General features: G+C 42.9%; 2 protein-coding genes across 3 annotated transcripts; one reads left to right on the top strand and one right to left on the bottom strand.

The window, feature by feature from the left end:
• Positions 1–973: 973 nt before the first annotated feature.
• LOC139294455 (fibulin-7) lies at positions 974–10,289 on the bottom strand. Of its 2 annotated transcripts, XM_070916355.1 has the most exons (9): positions 10,212–10,289; positions 9,267–9,269; positions 8,784–8,946; positions 7,156–7,332; positions 4,734–4,859; positions 4,477–4,614; positions 3,751–3,888; positions 3,208–3,346; positions 974–1,517 (listed from the first exon to the last, which is right to left on the bottom strand). In XM_070916355.1, the coding sequence occupies exons 1-9, from the start codon at positions 10,287–10,289 to the stop codon at positions 1,145–1,147; spliced, it is 1,335 nt and encodes a 444-aa protein (XP_070772456.1). In that variant the 3' UTR covers positions 974–1,144. The 2 variants fall into 2 exon arrangements, with proteins under 2 accessions (XP_070772456.1, XP_070772455.1); XM_070916354.1 differs by lacking the exon at positions 9,267–9,269.
• Positions 10,290–11,806: 1,517 nt separating this feature from the next.
• Positions 11,807–18,971, top strand: LOC139294507 (zinc finger CCCH domain-containing protein 6). The gene is made up of 12 exons (XM_070916417.1): positions 11,807–11,892; positions 14,169–14,388; positions 14,532–14,654; positions 14,744–14,993; positions 15,117–15,259; positions 15,550–15,678; positions 15,799–15,913; positions 16,030–16,139; positions 16,240–16,472; positions 16,554–16,969; positions 17,066–17,254; positions 17,485–18,971. The coding sequence occupies exons 1-12, from the start codon at positions 11,807–11,809 to the stop codon at positions 18,969–18,971; spliced, it is 3,501 nt and encodes a 1,166-aa protein (XP_070772518.1).
• Positions 18,972–19,618: the final 647 nt, after the last annotated feature.

Here is a 19,618-nt window from a genome sequence, read left to right as displayed (position 1 = left end):
TGAGAGATGTTTTTAGAATGTGACAGTTACCGTTCCTCGTATTAGAGTCAAATAGAAATACTGTGAAACTTTTGTTTCCAAGACGTGGGAAATGCTGCTTTGACGTCTTTTGCCTGTGAACTGCTGCCCCAGGAGTTATATTATAAAACACACATTCCTCCTCTCTAACCTTTCATCCATTCACTCACAGAACGTTTTATAGCCATCCAGTGTTCATTTATCAACTATGCGTTGGTTTGAATTTCGCTCATTAAAATTCACTCGTAATGGATGCAGAATGCAAACAAGCACTGCCACAAGGACATTTAATAGCACACTGTTCAGCATCAAGCAAGGTAGTTCTAACAAATACTGAAATGTTGGACTGACTTTATTTCAGGTATGTAGAAACAATTAAAATTCCAGATAAATTGTGAAGTGCATTTGCCAAATCATCTTTGATTTAGAGGATAATGAGACTATTTCTGGATAACATACAAAATATGACTAATAGAGGAAATATGCCCAGGTACAGTACTGCATCTACTGTTTTAAAAAAACTCCCTTAGTATAATGAATGGTGCCTGAAACAAGCTATTACAAAAAAGCAAACAAATATACAGTATATGATGGAAGATAAACATGTGGCGTACAGTATGCTACAATGTAAAAACCAGCAACAATATTTCCAATAAATTACAGCCACAGGAGCACTAATGTCTTATAGGGATCTATCATATATAATAAAGCAAGGGCAGTGCATCAGCCCCGGGGCCTGACCCTGAGCTACACGGACAACAACAGCTATCCATCCCTCCCAACCCATTCATTATGCATTTGTTGAGCTAGTTTTCATGCATTCAAACACACTCAGTCAAACGTCATCAGTCAAAGCTCATACTGACACTACTTAAAGAAGCATCTATGATGTGTTTTGCCATATATTGTTATTCATAATATAACTGTTAAATATTGGCTTGTTACTCTCTCTCGTTTGGTAATTTGGCCACTGAACAAATGCTGGCCTGCGACTGGCTACTCAGACAAATAACTTTCTGATAGGGGCTGAAGAAACAGTATCAGTAAACTCAGTGCCCATTATACACTCTTCCTTGTTCCTCTTCACCTCTCTGTCTCTAGTCTTCATCCTTTCGCAAGCTCGCTCTCAGAAGTTGTAAGGTGAGACCAGAATGTGGACCCTGGCCACATGCTTGGCCTGAAAGGTGCGGTCGCTGTACTCAGACATGTCCACATCGATGCTGATCTCCTGCGGCCCGCGCAGCTGCTGGACCAGTATCAGCTCGCCGGTCTGTCTGTCTGAGCGCTGCATGACAAAGATGCCTCGGGAGTTTCCGCCCACTATGCCGAAACGCAGGCTGTCCGGCCCGGTGCGCCCTGGGGCGGTGGCGGTCGCCATACGGAACAGCGTGGCAGGAGTCTGCAGGCTGGAGGGCAGAGACAGGTAGTGGAAGGACACGGTCTTGGGAGCCAGGTGGCAGGAGCGGCTGTCCATGGGGCAGGGGTTCCTCTCACACTGGCTGTAGGACAGAAATGCAGGGGGGCATTACAGGACAAAGTGGTAAATGTTTTCCATTCTCTGTGTGCGGCCATTTTGTCTCTGATTACATCATTAATCTATCCCCGTGGGAATGTTTTTATAACTGCTTCTTTGTGACTAAAAAGAAGTGACACACATGCATACAGTACACATGAGGTCAAGTGCCCTGAAATCTTGGATCATAGCAAGCTGTGATTATACTATTTTGTAGTTAGTATACAAGACATCAATGTACCTTCGTACATTTCGTACTAACAGGAAACGATACAGAACATAAACTGACGGTTTCAAACATTCAAACTGTAGAATGCAATCATACTTTAAAAAAGGAAAGATCTTCCTGAAGCTGTCTCGCCATCATCTACATTTTGTTTTAATTTCTTTCAGCTGTAAGTAGCTATTCCCTTTAAGCACCCTGGCACCTGTAAGTGTATTTAATTCACTCACACTTTTTCATTGTGAATGCTCTGCGAACTCAAAACCTGCTTCGCATTGTTACGTAGTATGGGGACAAAGCTACTGTCTTACTCGATTCCCTGCTTTGTCTCCCATGTTACAAGTGTTTTCCCAAACATTTCTCCATACCCTTTGGCAGTGGAGCAGTGTTTCACCACATTGATGGTTCAGTAGAAGCAGACAGAGCTTTGTTTCATGCTCTTAAATGAGGCAGCTTGCCGATGACTGGCAAATATGGAGATGGAAGTTGTAATGTCTCCAAACATTTGGCAAGCACACAGACGTTCTACATGGTTTTAAAGAAAAGGAAAAAAAGTAATCTAGTATAGTTCTGCTGAGCATGCATGTTCTTTGTAAGGAACGTTTTGCTTCACTGTGATACAGCTAGGACCACAACTCTTATTATCATCAATTCTTTTGGTAATGATAACATTGTACTCACTGAAGTAAGATCTGGGAACACGTTGGCATCACTACAACAAAGTCCGAAGGGAAAAAGAATCTCGACCAGTCAGACATGTTTGAAACAACAGTCAACAGTTTAGCCAGATTCTCTAAACCACTTTATTCGAAGGTAAACTGCACAGGAATACTTTGAACACAGAACTACAGCAAGTACAGCAGGTCAAAGTTGAAACAGGAGGTTGGTTGTTAAACTGTGATGTGATTACTAACAATTTTAGTAATGGTTTCATTCGTAGCCTTATGTTTATCCTCCAAAAAGAGTTTGGTTAACTTGGTCTTGACTTGATATGGCTGCGTTGCCAGATCTCAGCAGTTACCATGGTGAGTTTAATGTTATTTCCACCAATAGCAAAGGTGGCCAAAACTAAAATAAAATAAGTCCCACGTTGAATGAAACCTGAAGCATTTAAGTAATTTAGCTGGAGAGCTCTGAGGCTGTAACACCTCGCTCAAGAGCACCTTTTCAAAGACAGACTTTCTCACTGCAGATGTATTTTGACCTCTTAATGCGCATGCGGGTTCACTGGCATAGGTTACTGGCACACCTGAACACCAATCATCTATTTTATTTTTGTTTTTCTTGCTATTACAAGTCAAAATGTCTGCCAGGAGCCCATTAGAATACAAATGGCCATTGGAAAGTTGAAGTTCTTTCTGAAACGTGAACGATGTGAGCCTGGCTGGGCTTTTCACTGACAAAACAAATGACAAAGAAACCAAATGGGTCACATTGGGGTGTGTCCACTTACAAGGGAGATGTCTTGACATAGCTGATGTTGCCATGAGAACGGGGACACTCTGGGTTGACACACTGAAAGCCTCCCCCCGTGTTGATGCAAGTTGTCCCTCGGCTACAGTTGTGCTGTTGGCTTAAACATTCGTCCACATCTGGAAGACAAAACAGCAGAGGCATGTAAGACTGAGGAGCGGGGAGAGAGACTTGCCAGACTGACTCCCTGCTTCCTGGTTACCACAGTCTGAGCAGGGGGTGCTGTGCTGTGATTGTTTATTTGGTTTTTGAGTTTAGTCTCCCACAAACGCCTCATGTCCTAAAGATCCCTTCTGCTGGGAAAGGGTGAGGTCATTCATTCCACTGGCAAGCATTGTGAGCTTCAAGGGTGCAAATGAGAGTGGTCTGACAGACACCTCAGCAGAAACTAAAAGCTCTGCTGCAAAAGGCTCTTCGTCTTTCTAAATCACAGGTATTCCTCTCCGGAGCCACATACCCGGCCGGATCTGTAGCCAGGGCCCTGTGAATGAGCCTTTGTCCTCTGTTCCCTCTTGTCACTCACCCTCACAGCTCCGCCCATCTGGGAGCAACTTGTAGCCGCTGGGGCAAGAGCAGTGGTACGAGCCAGGGACATTCACACACTCATGGATGCACAGCTTCCCTCCTTGGTCCAGCCGGTACACTTCGCACTCATTTACATCTGTGAAGAAACAGAAAATGAAATACATGTATGTGCCTTAAACATGCATCACATGACAAGGACAAAGCATTGAGCATATAACAGTAAGTAGGAGTGAGGATATGTTTGGGATATAGGTAATGATATACCTCATACAGTTTACTACACACTCTGAGGAACCAAGGTATGTTGTTTCTTTCTCTTAGGTTGTCATCAGCACATTTGAAGCAACTGTATCAAAGTTTTTCATTTCAAAATGTTACTCAACCAATAACATCTTAAAATCAACTGAACTGTGACCTAAATGGATGCTAATCAGCTTGTGACCTCTCGAGAGGATTATTTTGTTTGTCACAGACTGGCTCCACAGATTACTCTCACTTGTAACCATATTAATCACTAGAGGAGTAAAAGACTCAGGTATTCAGGGATCCTTTTAGCAGTGAAGGCCCGATAACATCTGCTGTTTGGCCTGCTGAGATGCCATCGAGCAGGGCGCCGGCTTGAGGGAGCTGCTCTGTAGCTGACCTTGCTTCCCTGTGAGGAACAGCAGCAAAAGGAGAACTTCCCCACAGGGATCAATTAAAGTAACACATAATTACAGCTCACCCTGACAGATACTGTTGTCAGAGGTGCCACTCATGTGAAAGCCTGCATCACAGCTGCAGTGTTGGGCTCGGTTCACTTGGGCACAGCGAGGTCTCCGGCTGAATGCTGGATCATTCATAACACTCCACTCAGGTGGTGCTGCATTAGGGGAGAAAACACGAAACTTGAAACCTTTGTAAGCATGTACAATAATAGGAGTCAGACATGCAAATACAAACTATACAGACTGTCTCAGACATTCATTTTGTGGTGCCGACCTGTCTGGGTTTGGTGCTGGCAGTGAGAGCCACTCCAGCTCTGGGGGCAGGTGCATTTGTACTGGTTAACACCTTCCACACAGGTACCTCCATTTTGGCAGGGATTACTTATACACTCACTTATATCTGTGGGTGTAAGAGAGAATGATCACTGTAGTCAACTTGTTGAGAAACTTGCTGCTTTTTCAGCAGTCTCCAGTATCTTTCAATCGGAAACCCATGTTCCCATTTTGTCATCATACTGATGCATACAGATTAAAGGCACAACAGTTTTTTGCCAGTCACATTAGAAATTCTTCCTTCTGAGAAACACATTTATGAAAATGAAACAAAAAAAAACTATTGTCAATTTTGATGCAACCTTCGACTTTGCTTTCACAGTTCCTTATATAGTCTTTGCCTTAGGCTGAAGGTTCTTGTCTATATGTGCGGCTGTGTAAAGTGGTGAAAAGTTTGAGCTCGAGATATCTAAACAACCTGTCAGTGTGCTTCTGTCAACCTTAACAAAATAAAGATTAGGTGTTTGTTACAGGTTTCAGAATAAAATACATGGAACAATTCAACACTGACCGACCGTCAAAATCATCTGCAGCCCAGGGAAAGTGACGGTAAGATTAGGTCAGGTTTGAAAGAGTAAATGAAAATGAAAGAGCCTCTGTCAGCCCATCTACCATCCACCCATAGAGCGGCAATGAGTGTCCACCCAGTTTGATAACTGATATTTACAAATGAGAAACTGGTACTGTCATTATGGGCACAGTATGTCAACAGTAAGTCAGTGATGCCCTTTCATTAGTTCTATTTGTGGAAAAGTAGTATCTTGATGGAATCTAATGGGGATCATTATTAAAGTGGACGTACACTATCTTTTACTCATATCTGTGTAGCATTGCAAAACACATAAGAATAAAGGCATACATGCCTTCATTGTTTTTGACTCAGGTTTACAGCAATTCTACTCACGTTTTTCATGTAAACTTCATTCATACTTCTTTACAAGCCTTGCCATGGCCTGCACGTGAACATGTGCAAATTGGTATTGTAAAGAGTGCAGTAGTGTCTGGAATAGCCAATATTGCAATGCAAAAGAAGCTGGGTAAAATACTTGTATCTACTGAATACATACTGGAGACATCTCCGTTTGTATAAAGTACAGATCCATTTATGGCATATGGATTAATTAATCATCAAACAGTGAGCAAGATGATAAACCTGTTTAACATATATCACTCGATACAGAAATACTACAAAATGCAAACTGTTGACAACAACAGAAGGTAGGATGACTCTTACTGGTGATCAAAGTTTGGAAACAAGTGGACACTTAGTAAATCATGCCTTATGATCTTTGTTACTGTAGTCAGCTCTGAGAGTTGTGCAGATGTTCAAATTATAAAGTAGCCTCTGCTCTCTGAGCTCTGCGCTGAGGCCACAGTATACTGGATGACAACTGATCCCTTTAATGTTTATTTGGCTTCCCAAGGGGCCACCACAGGGCCATAACATGAAAAGGCCCACTTCACTCTGCTAGATATTTTTAAACTCTTCTTAACTTTAAAGTTTTCACACTCTGTCAATACTGCTTTTTAAGCATGACTAAATTTAGACCTCTTGCGCTGGGCTGAAAAGCATGAACAGGGATAATACTGTGCAGAGTCAAGCCTCCTAATGTTGTTTTAGCCATGAATGTCAATAAACGTATGCACATGTTCAACTGAGTGTGCCACTTGGAATGTTTGGAAGAGTGCCACCAGCGCAGGCTGAAGGGGCTATCAATAGCATGCTTAGCATACTTCTGTGCTATCAGACCATGGTGTGGGTATAATGTCTGGACCTAACCCCGTCCAGTGGGACTGCTGTCAAAGAACCAGGGAAACATGAGCAAGAGAGGGGGGTTTATCTTACAGTAGCCCAGCCACTGCTGTTCATGAGGAGCAGAAACCTGGAGGGTAAGGCACCCCACAGTGGAATGCAGTACAGGTGTTTTTCTGTGTTCAGAGACATTTAATGCCATTTTAACGAGGGCTTCATTCAGTATGCTGAGGAGCTCCAGCCACTCTGTAGAATGGCTCTTTTCTTCCCCTGTTATCTGTGTATGTGTGAGGAGCTCAGTTTGGCCTCTGGGCTGATGTCTCTTTCAGCCTGGCATTCAGACACTGCTGATCCAAGGTCGCCTTAAGTGGGTGTGGGTGCTCAATGCACAGACATAGAAGTCCTGGCCCAAAACATTCCACCAAATAATACATAGGCTCCTAATGCTGTGATGAAAACATACCATAGCTTAAGTGAGACTGCATTCCTCACCTGAATCAAAAGTAACACTGGTCTCACACATGGTCAAAAAGGAGGATTTGCGGCAGGTTGACAGGCCAGGAATTGCTGTGTCTTGCTCAACAAACTCTAAACTCCTGATGAGGCTCACCTTTACAGATGGCACTGATGCCGGTCCAGGTGCCGTTGTCCCGGCAAACGCGCGTGGCAGAGCCGACAAGATGGTAGCCCTGGGAGCAAGTGAAATGGACCTCATGTCCAACAAAATACTTTGAGCCAAACTTGGTTCCATGAGCAGGGGCTTCCAGAGCAGGGCAGGTGGTGGGAGCTGTGGGAGAGAGAAAGAGAGCACGAGAGGAAGGCTGGTCACTTGTGGAGTAAGCCTCCCGACATCCTCTGGCATTCCCCGCCTGGGGATATACACGTGTCACTGGGCAGTGCAGAGCCTTCACGAGAAAGGACGGTTCAAAAGCCTCATTTACCGTCAACCAGCACGGCCATTTTTATGAGTCAGAATTTCACCAGCAGCCAAATGTTATGCTGTGTTGCATGCTCTGGAAAGTTGAATGCTTGCATAATGTGTAACATAATTACATTACATAACATTGTGAATGGATTACAATGTGTCTTTCAACCTCAAGTGAAAACTGCTGTCAGTACACTTAAGTATCTGTACAATAAGTCAAGCTCACATGGCCAGACCTCCATCATATGCAGCTCATGTTTGTAGTATCATGAAAGCCGATTGTGCCTTTTTCTGACCAATCTGTGTGTTTAAGTGTGAGCATGATGTCACAGAAGTGTGTAAGACAACTGTGTGTAATGTGGTTTGTATCGAATATAGAGAACCATGTACTGTAGAATATACTAAGTATACTTAATGTTGATAAGTACTGAAAGAAGATGGGAAATTCTGCACAACATTATTTGGATAATATTATTAGTATTGTTAAAAATATTGTTATTTTATAAATTAATTTATTTTAACTGAATTTCCTGATCTGAGCATTTAAAGCAGGTGGTGATGTAATTCCACTTCTGTCTTTTCATTTTGTTGAGCCTATATTGCTGCAAAAATCAGCTTCTGTCTTGCCAAGTACACTCCACAGAGTTATGGACTGCACCGGTCCATCACTAACAAATTGGCCACAGTGTCTGCTGCCAAACAACACAATTCCACAAATCCACTTCCCCTGTCAAATACCCAGCTCTGCAACTGAGATGGCCTCGCACTGTTGGATGAATTTATAATGCCATAATACAAGAAGCCATATCTGGCTCTCTATTGTCACTGGCTGGTGAAAAAAGCAGTTTGAAGATCAACTTCAAACAATTGAATGTTCCTAAAATGTTGAAAATTTGATACTTTGGAATCTTCCATTGCTTTTAACTGAACAACCATTCACTCAGGCACATCATGCATTCATGGATTTCAAATGAAATGACTGTAGGTTTGTCGATTTTACAGCCTACATCTAAGGAAAGTGTATTAAGTATGACTATAAAATCTACTTCATACAGGTACTCACCATAAGTTAATATTAGGACCACCAGATAATTTGAATCTACTTTATATCAACTTCGTTAGTTGCATTTTAATTGTAAACTTGACAACTTCTATCATAACCACTTTTCAAGACAACTTCAACCTATGCAGAGGTCTCATCCGCCACACTTTTGAAAGGCTAAATGATGATGGTGGATAACTTATTAGTGTCACAGTAAAAGGTTATAAATGGTGGTGGTAGTGGTGTGTGTTGTTATCTGGTTATCACTCACCAGCTGACTGGTCTGCTTGAGGTAACTTGGAGACAGAGTTCTGAAGCGTTGCCAGCTTGGACTTCATGATCCTGAGGCCCTCTGTGAACCGCATCTCCTGGCCTTTCAGAAACTTCTCCATTTGACGAAGCACCCCCACCACCTGGTGCTTATCCATGCACGTCTGTGAATGAAGCATGAGCACTATGAGCAGAATTTAGAGTTATAAAAGAGTCTTTTTTTAATAGACATTTGTAAAATGCAATGACTTTCCAACAAGAAAAAGAGCGCAGGAATAAAGGTTACCTCAGTTTAATGGTCATAAAAAATAAAACATGAGCGGTGAATAAACATTAATGTGCAGCTGTGGAGCATGATGTAATTGAAACCAAATCCATCTTACTGGTAGGCACATGGTCGTTATGGTTACAAAAACTTTTCATTGATATTAAAATACATTATGTAACACTGACAGGACGTATTAGTGAGATGTTTTTACTGTACTTGCTTGATACAGTAACTCACCATGATTTCTTTTACTTAAAACCAGTTTTGCTTTCCACTATTTTCCATTAGACTTCATTGCACTCACATGTGCGATATCCTATGCCTACCATCTCTCTTCTTCTCTCCCTCACCCCTGTTCACTTAATACCACGAATCCAGTGGCCGACACAGCTGGTCAAAAGCTGTCTGGCAGATGTCAGTGGGACCTAAGTCCAGAATGCTGTTCCTCTGTATATTTTGCATGGCGGTAGGAAGGCACATGCTCATTGGATAATCCTGAATGGGCAGACTCAAAATAGCATGGGTGCCACAAGCAGTTACTTGAGGGAGAAAGCTTGTCAAGCCATTACAGGGTCCCTCAGGGAAAGTGCCTCTAATCCTTTCAGGAGGGTTTATTAATCACATGCTCATTGGAACAATTTCTCTGTGCAGCATACCTTAAATTCCTGCACTGGCATTTGGTGGGGGATTTGTACAATAACAACTAGCCTCAGTACATTTAAATTCATTGTGCACATAAGTTTGGACCTGTGCAGTAGTTAGACAGTCCTCTGCTGCTTTGCCCCAGGCTAAGGGGAAATGCCACCAGCTGACAAGACATGAGAGGACTCATATCCGGATGCTTTTTTGGGAATGCAAAAAGTATAATGTCATTTCTACAGTGGAAACTCTAGACTGTGATCACAAAACTTGAAATGACACAGAATGACAAGTGTTAAAACAAAATACAAACAATTTTATTATTTGTTGAGGTTACTTTTTATGGATAATAGGATTTAAATATTGATATGAATTACTTTTCGTCAAATATATGGATATTTCCAAAATACGGTTTGGTCGGTTTTTTTGAGATTTCACATAGTAACACACGTTATTGATCCAGTTTGCCCCAGCATAAACAAGTAAGTTTTTGTTGCATAAACTAATGTAAAGTGCTCTTACCTGGACGGCAGCATGACCACTCTGGATAGCTGTCAAACACAGCAAAAGCAAACACCTGCGTCGAAAAGACAGTGCCATGTCTGAAAGTCCAGTAATAATAAAGTAATACTGTTCTCCTAAACTTAGGGTGCTTCTTTTTTTTATGGTGCTTCGATAAAATCCAGTAAACAGATATCTCTTGCGAAGTTCCGTCCCCTGGTTTCAAGAGTTTGGAGGATGCTCATCAGGTGTCTGAGACAGAGATGCGCTCCAGTCTCTTTATGTGCGCTCTCGGAGAGTTTCGCCTCTGAGCTCTGAACGCCACCCAGGTCTCCTGCAGCAAGAATCCCTCCCACCGAGATACTCCCAAACATTTGTACGTTTTTCTCTTTACATTTCTCTGTGGCTGACGAGGAAATGTTTCACACAACATAAAGTCAGCTGTATCTGGCATATTTCACGATATAATATCACCTTAATTGTGTTTATTTACACGACCATTAAGGGTGAAAATAACAAACTCAAATGACAGAATAAGGCTTTCCTATTATTCCTATTATTAATATTATGTTCATTACGAAACAGGTCGTTAAGTCGTGTCTCTGATTGACTGAGTCGCCTAAACGCACCTACAATGACCAAATCAGCCATCTGTTATATCAGATAATAGCCACATGTTCACTGTTAATGCTGTTAATGTTAATACTAGACTCATTTGGAGCTTATTGTTAGTCTATGGCTAAACATGTTACACACTACCGGACGTGCATTATGTTTATTGACTCGATATTACTGTTAAACAAATACTGTTGGGCTGAGTGTTTTTGTTTTGATTTGCAGAGTCGGAGCTACACCTGATGGTCAATGACAGGACTGCACGAGCGCGTGAAGTCGAGCGCTGCGTGAGCGTAAACAGCAAGGAAACAAATACTAGTAATAATACTACCAATAAAGCGATAGAGACTACTAGCTTCAGTTGTTTTGTCTTTAAAAAATACAATAAAGTCGGCTCGTTATAACTGCGCAATACACAGTCATAAATTAAAACGTTGAGAAAGGACACAACTGAGCGCCGTAAACACTTAACTGTTGCAGATGTTGAAAATAACTGACATTGCTTTGAACCAATCAGAATCGCAGCTCTCTTTACCCTAGCGATGTCTGACCAATAGCTGATGAGTATTTGCAGTATCCACGTTAGATAGATCCGGACGGGACTATAAATACGTGGAGCAACACACGATCTAGGAATGTGCTGCAGACCTCAGAAGCCATTTTGAGATGATGTCCCTGTTGAGAAAGCCTATGAAGATGCAGAAATCAACGAACATGGTTACATTTCTGTCTGTTTCTCCCTCCGTCTCCTCTATTTCACCATGGCAGCTGTCAACCGACGGGACATTAGCAAAGCGGGGTATCAAGCTGTGCTCACAGAGTTAAAACGTCATTGATATGAAAGAGGAGAGTGTCTGTTTACTGTCTCTGTCGAGACATGTAACACCGTGAGTTTTTTCCAGTCTGAAATCTTCCAGCATCTCTCACAACCCAACGTCTCCTTGAGTGACTGAGTTAACTCACTCTTGTACCGGAGAGAAGGGAGGCAGATCCGTTTTCCAATGGCTTCTGTGAGCCTTGTTTCCAGTCCCCCAGCCCCTGTTCTTGACAAAAACATGACAGACTCTGAGCTTGCAGGGGATGAAAGGTCGAGTAACATTCTTATGCAATTCTTAATACGCTCATCTGTGCGTTTCGGTGCTGTGGGTGTACATGCTTGTGTTACTGTTATCTTTTTTTATTTTTTTAACCATGAATTGCAGCGTATATAGAGTCCACGGTTCCCCCCACCCCCCTCGTCAAAAATCTTTGCATGCCTCTTTGGTGCAATTGAATAACGCTGTCCAAATAGCTTAGGTTTCCCATCACCGTGTCGATAAGACTCATTCATGATCATTTCCATGCGAGATAGCAGACCTCGTCGCTTGTGTTGTTGTGCTACTGGGATGGATTCCTGGCTTCATTGTTTCCATCCGCAGGAGACTATGCAAATGAGTATGATGCAAATGCCACGCCCATCTTCGTGATGTACTCCCCCTACCGGGCACCTGGCAGTACTGATGAGACAGGGTTCACGCAGGGTTGAGATGATGTGCTTCTGCTGGGTTTAGGCCATGCCTGTGTCTTTGTGATTGGTCTCTAGTCCTAACAGGGTCTGTCAGACCACAAGAACGGCCAAGAGTGTTGCTGGTGTCAAATCAAAGATTTCACCAGGTGATTTCACTGTCTTAACACTAACTCAAGCAAAGAAGAAGACACAGCTGGTGTAGGGTTTGGTTGGAGCTGGTGTAGTCTCAGCTGTTGAAGGTGTGCCCATCCCTGCTTTACACCGTCTATATGTCACTCTGTGCATCTGTTTTTCCTCTTAATGGATAGACCTCTGCTTTAAGTTCTTAAAACGGATCAGAAAAGGTATTTTGATTTCCAATAGTATGTAAGAAAGTGCTCAATAGGGAGATTGTGGTTTTATTGCACCTTGTGGTATTACTGTAATTATATCACTGGAAAATATTTATTTTCTACATGTTGAATATGAATAGTTGAATAGATGATTGTGCAGATTACAATTCTTGTAAGTACTATTCTTACAGTGATGCTAGTGTTATTGCCTACAGTTGTTATCAGTAAGGTACATGTTTACAGACAAATGTGAGTGTTTTTATGCCAGTTTTTCCTGAATTATATGCAACATATTTAAATTGGCAAGTGTTTGATATTGAATCTTGAGGTCTCTTCCAGGTTTAACTGGAATAAAAGTGAAGTTCAAGTACAGTATTGTGACAGTTTTTGAGGGTGTCAGGTTGAAGCCTGATCTGCACTGGTGTCAGAGGAAGAGGTAGCTAGTGTCTGTGTAAACAGACCTGGGTCAGTGAAAGGAGATTCTTTCCTTTTTCATGGTGTTTTTGTTTCATGCTCCTACCTGCACTTTATCTTTTAAAGCATCCGACAGTACATGTTATGAAAAGTATATCCACACTGACATGGTGATATATATCATTGTCATACTTTGATAGGAAATGGTTTCACTTGAACAACAAACCTTTTAGGATATACTTTTACATGAAATCCTTGCTCTGTATTGGCCATATATTATAATACAGTATGTGTTAATTTCAATTTTATATATTTGAATCACAGCCGGTCCAGACATAAATTTAAATTTAAATTTTAAAATTAAAGTTTAATAAAAACTTTTAACTGCCAAGCTTGTGTGATAACCAACTAAATTTACCCTTACCATCCCCATCTGAAACATGACAGATTGTGTAAAGCAGCATGTAGTGAAGTACTCATCTGGTCACCAGCTCAAGTAACAACCTCTGCAGACACAGAGGGGCCATGTGTGCAAACTAATAGAAAAACCCTAAATTCTTCCAGAATCATGCTTACATACTGATCATAACAGTCACAGATGTTATTGTCTTTAAACTTTAACTTCACTCCATTCCAGTGTCCAGCATGCTTTTGAAATAAGAATAGTTTACTTATACTTCACAGTAATAGTGAGGATGTGTGCCTAAATCATACTCCAGGCTGTCATTATATAAAGTAACCTTGTGGGTTTTCATAGATTTTCTCAACCTGACGTTGAATTTAATTTGGTTTTCATGAAATAACTACACACTGGTTCACAACTTAGCCTTGAATTATCAACAGGATGTTTTTAGAACAGGAAAGGCTTAGGGCATATTGGAAACTGTCTGGCATGTATTTGAAGGGAAAATCAATTTTAGTGGACAGTATATAGTATAATTTCATTTTTGTTTCTTATTAAATTATTGCAGCAGGTAATTCTGGATTATTCGCTCATCAGATGTTTGGCTTATGATGTTAAAATCATTTTATTATGTCTGAGGCTGACAAAATACACCATATAAACCCTTCCAGTTCTACTCACTGCACTGACTGTTTTCCTCTTTTCAGAGAGGATGGTGAACTGGAAGATGGAGAAATAGACGATGAAGGGATTGGCATTGAAGAGGAAAACAAAGAGGCTCCAGAGGTGAATGAAGACAAAGAGAAAGAGAAGGAAAAGGGAAAAGCTAAAGAGAAAGAAGAAAAGACTCACAGGCACTCAAGGAAAAGATACAAAAAGACCAGAGAGAAGAGGAGGTCTAAAAGGAGGAGGCGTGACAGACAGAAGGTAAGATGCAAGCATGCTTTTTATTACAACAAAATATCTCTTCCTGCCACTGCACTTAAGGCATTAATGTGAACTACTGAGACTAATTCAAAAGTCACTTTAATGTTGTGTTTTACCTTTGTTTCCCTCTGCCCTCTCCTCAGCACCACTCCCCCTCCAGCAGCTCCAGCTCTGACAGTTATGACTCTGACTTCGACCGACTAGAAAGGCCCAAAAACCGTAAGAGCCAGGGATCTAGCCGCGAGTCTGATGGCCAGTCCTCTCAGGTGAGTTCATCACCGCTTACATGCAGAAGCTTAATATTCGTATAAGCATTACTGTGTGACATTCTTCTCTTTCGCTATTGACTTGCCAGCACGGACGGGACTCAAAGGGAGGCCATGGCAACTCACAGAAGTCCCCGCCGCACAAGAGCAGTGATTTTGACAAATACAGCGATTACAGTGATGACAAGTATGACTATGATGAGGAGGAGGATGATTACGATGATGACATGTCCGAGTATCCGCACTCAAAAGATCCAGCTTCCCTGAGTCAGGGAAAGGGACGCCATGCTAAGGACCAGATGAAGAGAGGAAGCATGAGGGGGATGAAACAACAGCAGTGTATGAATGAACGCCTTTCATGTCAGATGATATCAAAACATTTTCTGTGAATCAAAGAGTCAACATAATTAGTGAAAGGAACACTAATTAACAACATCACTTCTTCCAAAATGTCCTTTTCAGTTGGGCAGAGAGGAAGGGGCAGAGGGAGCGGACCAGGAAGAGGACGTGGGATGCTCAACAAGAATAAGAAGCTGAAGGGCAAACCCTGGGGGGGACGTGGACGAGGTCGAGGAGGAGACCAGGGCATGGAAGACATGGCGGGGGTAAGTATGCCCCTAAAAATTCAGCCTGATGTATTAGCACTATATATTATATAAGTAATTATGATAAATAGACTGCTCTTAAGTAGCGTATTTCTACCTTAATGGACAAAGCACTTGCCTGTCACTGATGGCCATGAAAGAGTCCACAAGGAACCAATGAAATAAGAAAAGGGGTCATTTTTTACTTTTGCAGTGTTTCAGCTTTTGACTGTACTGTCCAGCCTTGAGCTGTACATTAACAAATTAGATGAAAACTAAGACCACATCCTCTTTTTTATTTTGTGTCACAGGAAGGAAAACATTCTTCCAGTTTTCAGAAGAAACGGCCGATTATGAGCAAGGAATTTATCAATCAGCACACGGTTGAACACAATGGTAGATACATCTGCAAGTATTTCCTGGAGGGTCGATGCATCAAGGTATAGAAGCACTAATCTTCTTTTGCTTGTTTTGATAGTGTAAGCCTGTTAACGCTGAAATATTTGTAAAAGATAATCACTTTCTCACCTGAAAGATAAAATTATTTTTTCTTCATACAGGGGGAACAGTGCAAGTTCGAACATGAACTCGTCGTACCAGATAAGAAAAGAGAGCTTTGTAAATTTTACCTCCAAGGATACTGCAGTAAAGGAGATAATTGCATTTACATGCACAATATCCTTCACTAATGACAGCAAGTGTTTTAATCACATTTGTGTAATTGCATCGCATAATTAACTGAAACCCATTATACCTTTTAATTAGTCCTGTTCCTTAACCTGTGATTGCACATGAATATCCGTGCAAGTTCTTTCATACTGGAGCCAAATGTTATCAAGGGGACAACTGCAAGTTCTCCCACGAGGCTTTGACCGATGTGACCAAAGAACTGCTTGATAAGGTAAGACAAAAAGAAAAGATGTTTTTGGTTTTTAACACCTCTATCCCAAGAGACTCTCAGCCCTGATGGTCTTATTTCTGCTTTTGGATTCATTTCTCAGATAATTAACACTGAAGAGGAGAACGCACGTGAGGACGAGTTGGAGCTGGAGGATCTGAGGAAGCAGGGTATCGCCCCACTTCCAAAGCCTCCTCCTGGGGTGGGGTTGCTGCCCACTCCTGGTCAGAGCAGTCCTACAGACGGAGCCTCTGGCCAAGCGGGGAAGAAGATCCCCTCCCTGTTTGAAATCAAGGTTCAACCTACTGTAGACTTGGCACAAAAAATCGGTCTGAGGTAACCAAACAAATCTGTACTCAAACTCTAGAGAGTGTTTGGAGCTCATCCTCAAACTTAATTTTGCACATTATTTTTCAGTGGATCCAACTTCTCCCAGAATCAAGGTGAAGGCACTAACCAGTTTAGTGGAGGCTCAGAGGACACTCAGAGTGGAGGCATAGTGCCTTCAGGCCCCTCTGCTCCTCCTATTCCTCCCCCTGGATCACCTGTTGCCATGTGTCACCCCACTGGACCACCCATGCCACAGAGCCCCCCAGGACAGCACCCACCACATGGATTTCCCATGCAGCCACCAATCCCCTCTGGTCAACCACCGCCCTTCCTTGGAAACCGACCTAATATCAACCCCCAGATGAACATGCAGAGGCCTCCATTCCCTCCTATACCAGATCTACAGATGTTGCAAAGTCTCTTCCCTTTTCCATCGTTGGGTCAGAACCCAGTAGAGTTCTTCAGCAACTTTGTCCGAAACCAGACCATGGGTCAACAAGGAGGTCAGTGTTGGTAATATATAGGTAATATGGTTATCCAGTAGGTTAATTACTTTTTAACCGAAATGGTGTCTCTTTGTTTTATTTTTAATGCGGTAGACCCTGGTCTAGCCTTCATACAGAACCTCCAGCAGCAGATGGGTGCAGAGTCACAGTTGCAGTCTTTACCACCAGCAGTACAGAAAGCCATCTTTTTACACCTGACCCAGCAGCAGCAGCAACAAGACTCACATCCACAGGGGAATGAGCCACAGAGAGCAGAGGGCGAGGATGATAATGCAAACAGAGGTAAGTGTCCAAGGGCAAGAAGCAGGTTTGCTGAATTAATTAAGGTAAAATAAAACCCTGTAACACCCAGAACCCCCTCAGAAAAGGAGCACGGACTTGTATTACCCAGGAAAGTGATCCCAAAAATACCTTGTAAAACAGTTTTTTTGTGACAAGATGTTGATACACAAATTTACGAATGTGTTCTGAGAGAACAAACTTTTAAATGTGATTTCATCTTTTTTTTGCAGATGAAACTACAAACTGGTACTCAAGCGATGAGGAGGACGGGAACTGTGTTTCCTCCATCCTTAAATCTCTAAAGAAGCAAAGTGAGATGCAGCAGTCTCAGTCCAAGCCCCCTCAGGCAGCCCTGGTGGCTCCAGTACTGGGTGACCCTCGCCTTGTGAAGGAGAGGGCCCCGCCCAGTGACCCCCGTGTGAAGACGGACCCCCGACAGCGACCCCCAGATATGAAAAAGGAGTCCGATGGAGCTGCAGACCCACGGCTCTCCAGAGACCCCAGGAAGATGAGACCAATGGAGCCAAGTTCCTATCGCCAGCAGAGCCACCCTGTTCCTCAGAAGCCTCCTGCAGGAGATGAGGATGAGGAGGGAGAGAGGGAGCTCAGGGACAAAGCTGTTCTCATCCCTCTGGATGCCATCCCTGGTGTGGTGCTGCGGGACCCCCGTTGCCAGTTAAAGCAGTTTAGCCACATCCGGGTGGACATCCTGCTCCAGCGGCCAGCATTTGCTCAGACAGTGGTGTGGGCCCCAGAGGACCTCATCCCTTCCCTGGTGCCAAAACAGGAACACTCCATCAACCTGCCCCTTCCACCCCTAATTGCAGATGCTCAGATGAACCGAACAAACCTGCCTGACCACCCCCCCGTCTCCAGCCCCCCACCGACTGACCCCAGACTGGCAGCGGCACGTTTGAAGGAACGAATGAGTCGATTACCCACTGGATCTCTAGAGTCTCGATCCTCCACTGAAAGACGTGCAGATCCGCGTCAGCAGAAAACTCTGGACCCCAGACTCAAGCGTACTGGAAGTCTGGACTCGAAGTTACTAAGTCAGAAAGAGCCCTCCTCTGGGGGAGGAGTTGTGGACCCCAGGCTACAGAAGACCAGTGCTAGCTCCTCACTTCAAGCTGCTCGAGCCAAGCCAGAGCCTGAGAGGCTGCCACCTTATGCCCCTCGTCTGGCGTCCTCTGGTGGAGGACTAGAGAGTCCCACTACAATCCTTGGGGGCATCAGCCTGTATGATCCTCGTAATCAAACCGAGCAGGTTCAGAAGGAGCAAGCAGAGCCTCCTAAAAAGGTTGGGATTCTGAAACATCCAGATAAGAAAGACAACGCTCCGCCACCGTCACTTTCACCAACCCAACGCAGTGGCTCTTTCGAAGAGGCCAAAAGCACAGACGTGGCCTCAGATCAGCCTCTACCTTCCAGTTCTCCCACAGTGCCTCCTGCCTCACCTGTCAAACCCCCCGCAGTTCACAATCTCCCCATCCAGGCACTGGCCGGGCTGATCCGACCCCAATACACTGACCCCAGGCAGGCCAAACTAGGAGGACAGGGTTCTACAGGAGCACAAGAAGAGGCAGAGGAAAAGAAGGAGCAGGAGGCCATGGAGGAAGAACCAAAACAGGACGATCCAGAGGAGGAGGCAGACGACAGGACACTTAAAGATGTGTTCAAGACTTTTGATCCCACTGCTTCCCCTTTCTGTCAGTAAACTATTCATCTTTATTCAGCTTTACATGGACTTATTTATTTCTGTATATAAATGATCCTGTATAGAAACACATACTAGTGCACCACACATTGTCAGTATGGAGATGACGCTTGGTATGTGCACAGACACAGTGTATAGTTCCTTTTAACATAATCATATTAATGCTGAAGTGTGTGTTTTGAAAGTGTGTAAGGTCTTTTATCATTGTGTAATTTTCATGTACGTCCTAAACAATCAGAAAAAAAGGATTTATGTTATCTTGTATAGTTTTCACTAAGGACTGACCCATATGTTGTTTAGTAAACTCTGGTTCATTTCGGGCATTATACCCCGTAGAGTAAATCATCCACTCGCTCTAAAGGCACAGCGATAATGCGAAGTCATCGATCAAGCAACTATTGTAAGAACTCCCTTGAGAATTTTTGTATTTACTTATTTATTTCATGGCACTTTTATATTATGAGGTCTTTATGCTCACTTTTATGATATTTTCTTGAGCATTTACATTTTTTTGCCACACACCCTGATATGAGTTTGTGATTTGTCAACCTCTGACACGATCAGGTCAGAAAAACAGAATCCCTGCAGGTCCTTTTGACTGTACGTTTCCCAGAAAGGCAACGTACAGGGTACATGTGCTGATAATG

The sequence above is a fragment of the Enoplosus armatus genome, chromosome 12, assembly GCF_043641665.1.
Source record: "Enoplosus armatus isolate fEnoArm2 chromosome 12, fEnoArm2.hap1, whole genome shotgun sequence".
NCBI lineage: Eukaryota > Metazoa > Chordata > Actinopteri > Centrarchiformes > Enoplosidae > Enoplosus > Enoplosus armatus.
The sequence above is the reverse complement of the archived record's forward strand: the minus strand, read 5'-3'. Positions and strand labels throughout refer to the sequence as shown.